This window comes from Crocodylus porosus, unplaced genomic scaffold, assembly GCF_001723895.1.
Source record: "Crocodylus porosus isolate Cpor-Errol unplaced genomic scaffold, CroPor_comp1, whole genome shotgun sequence".
NCBI classification, from domain to species: Eukaryota; Metazoa; Chordata; order Crocodylia; family Crocodylidae; genus Crocodylus; species Crocodylus porosus.
Window position 1 is genome coordinate 35,944,933 of NW_017728931.1, and position 2,819 is coordinate 35,947,751.

At 35.3% G+C, this 2,819-nt stretch overlaps 1 protein-coding gene across 1 annotated transcript in view; it reads right to left on the reverse strand.

Moving 5' to 3' along the window:
• Positions 1 to 2,564, reverse strand: part of B4GALNT3 (beta-1,4-N-acetyl-galactosaminyltransferase 3) — a 111,610-nt gene extending 109,046 nt beyond the window's left edge. The window contains 1 exon segment of the mRNA XM_019543885.1: positions 2,495 to 2,564. Coding sequence (XP_019399430.1) covers positions 2,495 to 2,564 — 70 coding nt within the window.
• Between the last annotated feature and the right edge of the window lie 255 nt (positions 2,565 to 2,819).

A 2,819-nucleotide genomic window follows, 5' to 3' on the forward strand; every position in this document is an offset into this window, starting at 1 on the left:
CTGAGACTACTGAATCAGGCAGCCGCACCTAGCCTCTGGGTTAGAGAGCAAGGGCTTGATTTGGGAACCTCGTGAACCAACAGACCTCCTTTAGTTTATGACTTTGTGAAACAATAAAAGTTTTAAATTGAACAGGTCTGAGCCTGTGCTTAATTCAGTCCTATATAATTCGGCATCGAGCTCCCACACTGTATAGTGAAATGATTTCCTTGAATGACAGAATAAGTCCTATAGCCAAGACTCTTTTACCCATACAAGTTGCCTCTAAGAGATAGTAGAGAGTGCCAGCGTAACTGTCTCAGAGTATGATTCTTGCTAACATAGTTATGACATCAACATTTTGGAGTATAGACCTAGTCTTAAGAGCATGGACTTCCACTGTCAACGTCAGAATTATCCCTGAGCATTAATTCACCTCCTCTTTGCACAACTTACACCTTTAAAATATGGCTATTACCACCTCTGAGACTTGAATTTGGACCACTCTAAATGCAAGTTTACAACATTGCTCATATGTATCATTGTACCTCAGTATTCCTCTTGGAGAAAGCTTTATTTATGTTTTTATTTCCTCAAGTATTACAGTTCTCTTCTTTAAGGTATCTCAAAATCCCCACTGTCAGGACTCCAGCATGTGAAAAAGGAAGCTACTTACCTTTTTATGGAAGATGCATCAAGAACAATTTTCATACCAGTTCTTCTTAAAAAATGTCTATTGGCTCACTCATATCAAGATCTAGGTGTCAATCATCATCCTTGATTACTAGACTCTTCATTGTCCTACTCCATTTTGGACCTTAACATTGCCTCTCAGCCTATCTACAGCCTATTTTTATATTTTTCCAGTTTTGCTTTTGAAACTCCAAGCATCAGGAATTTATTTATTTATTGTTTCTTCCCCCCTTGTAAATTAAACTTAAAAGACTTGTAAAAGCACTCCAGATGTTCTTTTTTTTGTACCAGTTAATTGTAATGGAAGCTACAAATCCTGACACCTCTCTGTCTTTAAATCTTATTGAGATTTCTTATTCCTGTTTCTTCATTTTCCCCTCTTTTTATTTGCTTTCTGACTAAACACTTTACATTTTAAATTGCTAAAATTTGTTGCATGTGTTTAGATGCCCATTTTTTCTTGAATATTATCTACTACCTTATCATTTAATTCTGCAAATTATGTTGCAGTCTTTACTAAAGATGCTATTCAAAAATAAAACTGTATGGTATTTTCCCTGTGAAAATGCTGACCAGACTACAATCTGCACATCTAAAGCGGAAGAGAAATGTGATGTTTTACTGGACAACATGTCAGAACACAATAAGTGTTATAACCATAGCCTAAGATGTTTACAGTAAAAGCAAAAGGACCAGACATCTTAATCAATACAGCAGAATTCAATGTCTTGGATAAATATTGTTGGTCAAAAAAAAATCAAAGCTTGCTTTAAATTGCACTCTTTCCAATCAATGCAGCCATTGGCGTGTTAAGTAGCAAGGCAGCCTCTTGCTTTATTCTTGAAGCACAGTTGTGTAACAAGCGCCTGCTTTAATTTCCCATTAATAAAATGATTAAGTTATTAATAAGATTGCAATGTGTCCTCATATTTACAGTATTGTGACTGACACAATGTAGAATTCATAGCAGTATACCAAGAGGCCCTGATTGCTCAGGCAAACTTGGTTTTTCATCTTAACTGAAGAAGCAGCTATATACACTGTTTGTAAAAGCAACTTTTCTTCAGGCAGTATGCCAGTCATTACAGTTAAAAAGAAACCAACAGAAGAACCCCTCAGGATTTTAACTGATCTTACTAAAAATCTTTTCTTCTTATCCATTGCTCAAGTTCTCATCTCTTGAGAGAGCTTTGTCAGCACTCTATATATAAGGAGCCTCCCATGGTAAGGTCTTAACTTCTAATATAAAATCCACCTAGGAAAAAAAATCTTTCCTTTTTTTGAGTAAGGCCATTTACGCATTGCTTATATAGCATAAAGCAGCACAAAAGAATATAATTCCCATGTGTTTTACCTTTGAAAGAACTTCATATCTGTCCCTATACCATGCCCCAATCTATGAAACAGATTCTGATGCAGAATCACAACTACTTTAACATCTTAAAGACCCTATAATTATGGCAGCCTGGCCTGCAGGTGTGTTTTAGGCAGTACCATTTTTTCTAGAAGAAAGAAAACTAAATTACAATTTCAAGGTAACCTGGGAATACTAAAGCAAAATATTGAAATGCTGTGAAATTTTTTTTGTTAAAAAGCCTTATTTCAATTTAACAAAATTTAACAAAACATTTTCAAGTATCTCTTTCGCCTGTGCAATTTGATATATTGTCCTGGCAAGATTCTGGCTGAGCAGAAAAGTATTTAACTCTACTACAAAAGAGTTAAATATATGTTCCTTTGATATAATAAGAAACTATGTACTCCACAACTTATTATAGACAAAGATCTAATGCTACTGGAAGCCCGCAGTTCAGAAGGGGGCCTTGGTCCGAGTCAATTAAGGACATTAAGAGTTCAAGTTCAATTCCATAATCTGTTGAAGTGTTGCTCATGATTACTGGGATACACAAACTAGTATATTATGGCTCTTGAATACTGAATTGCATACACAAGATCCATCACCATCAAATTTGCAAAGGTATTTCTAATGAAGCATCAATGTAAATTGCAGAATAGACTGGATGCAAGCATTTCTACCACTTAAGCATAGTAATCTTGCTCTGAGTAGGGTTATTTGACATGGCACAGCAGTTCATGTTATTAATAATCAGTGCAACTGCATGAGTTCTAAAAAATTCTTACAAGCT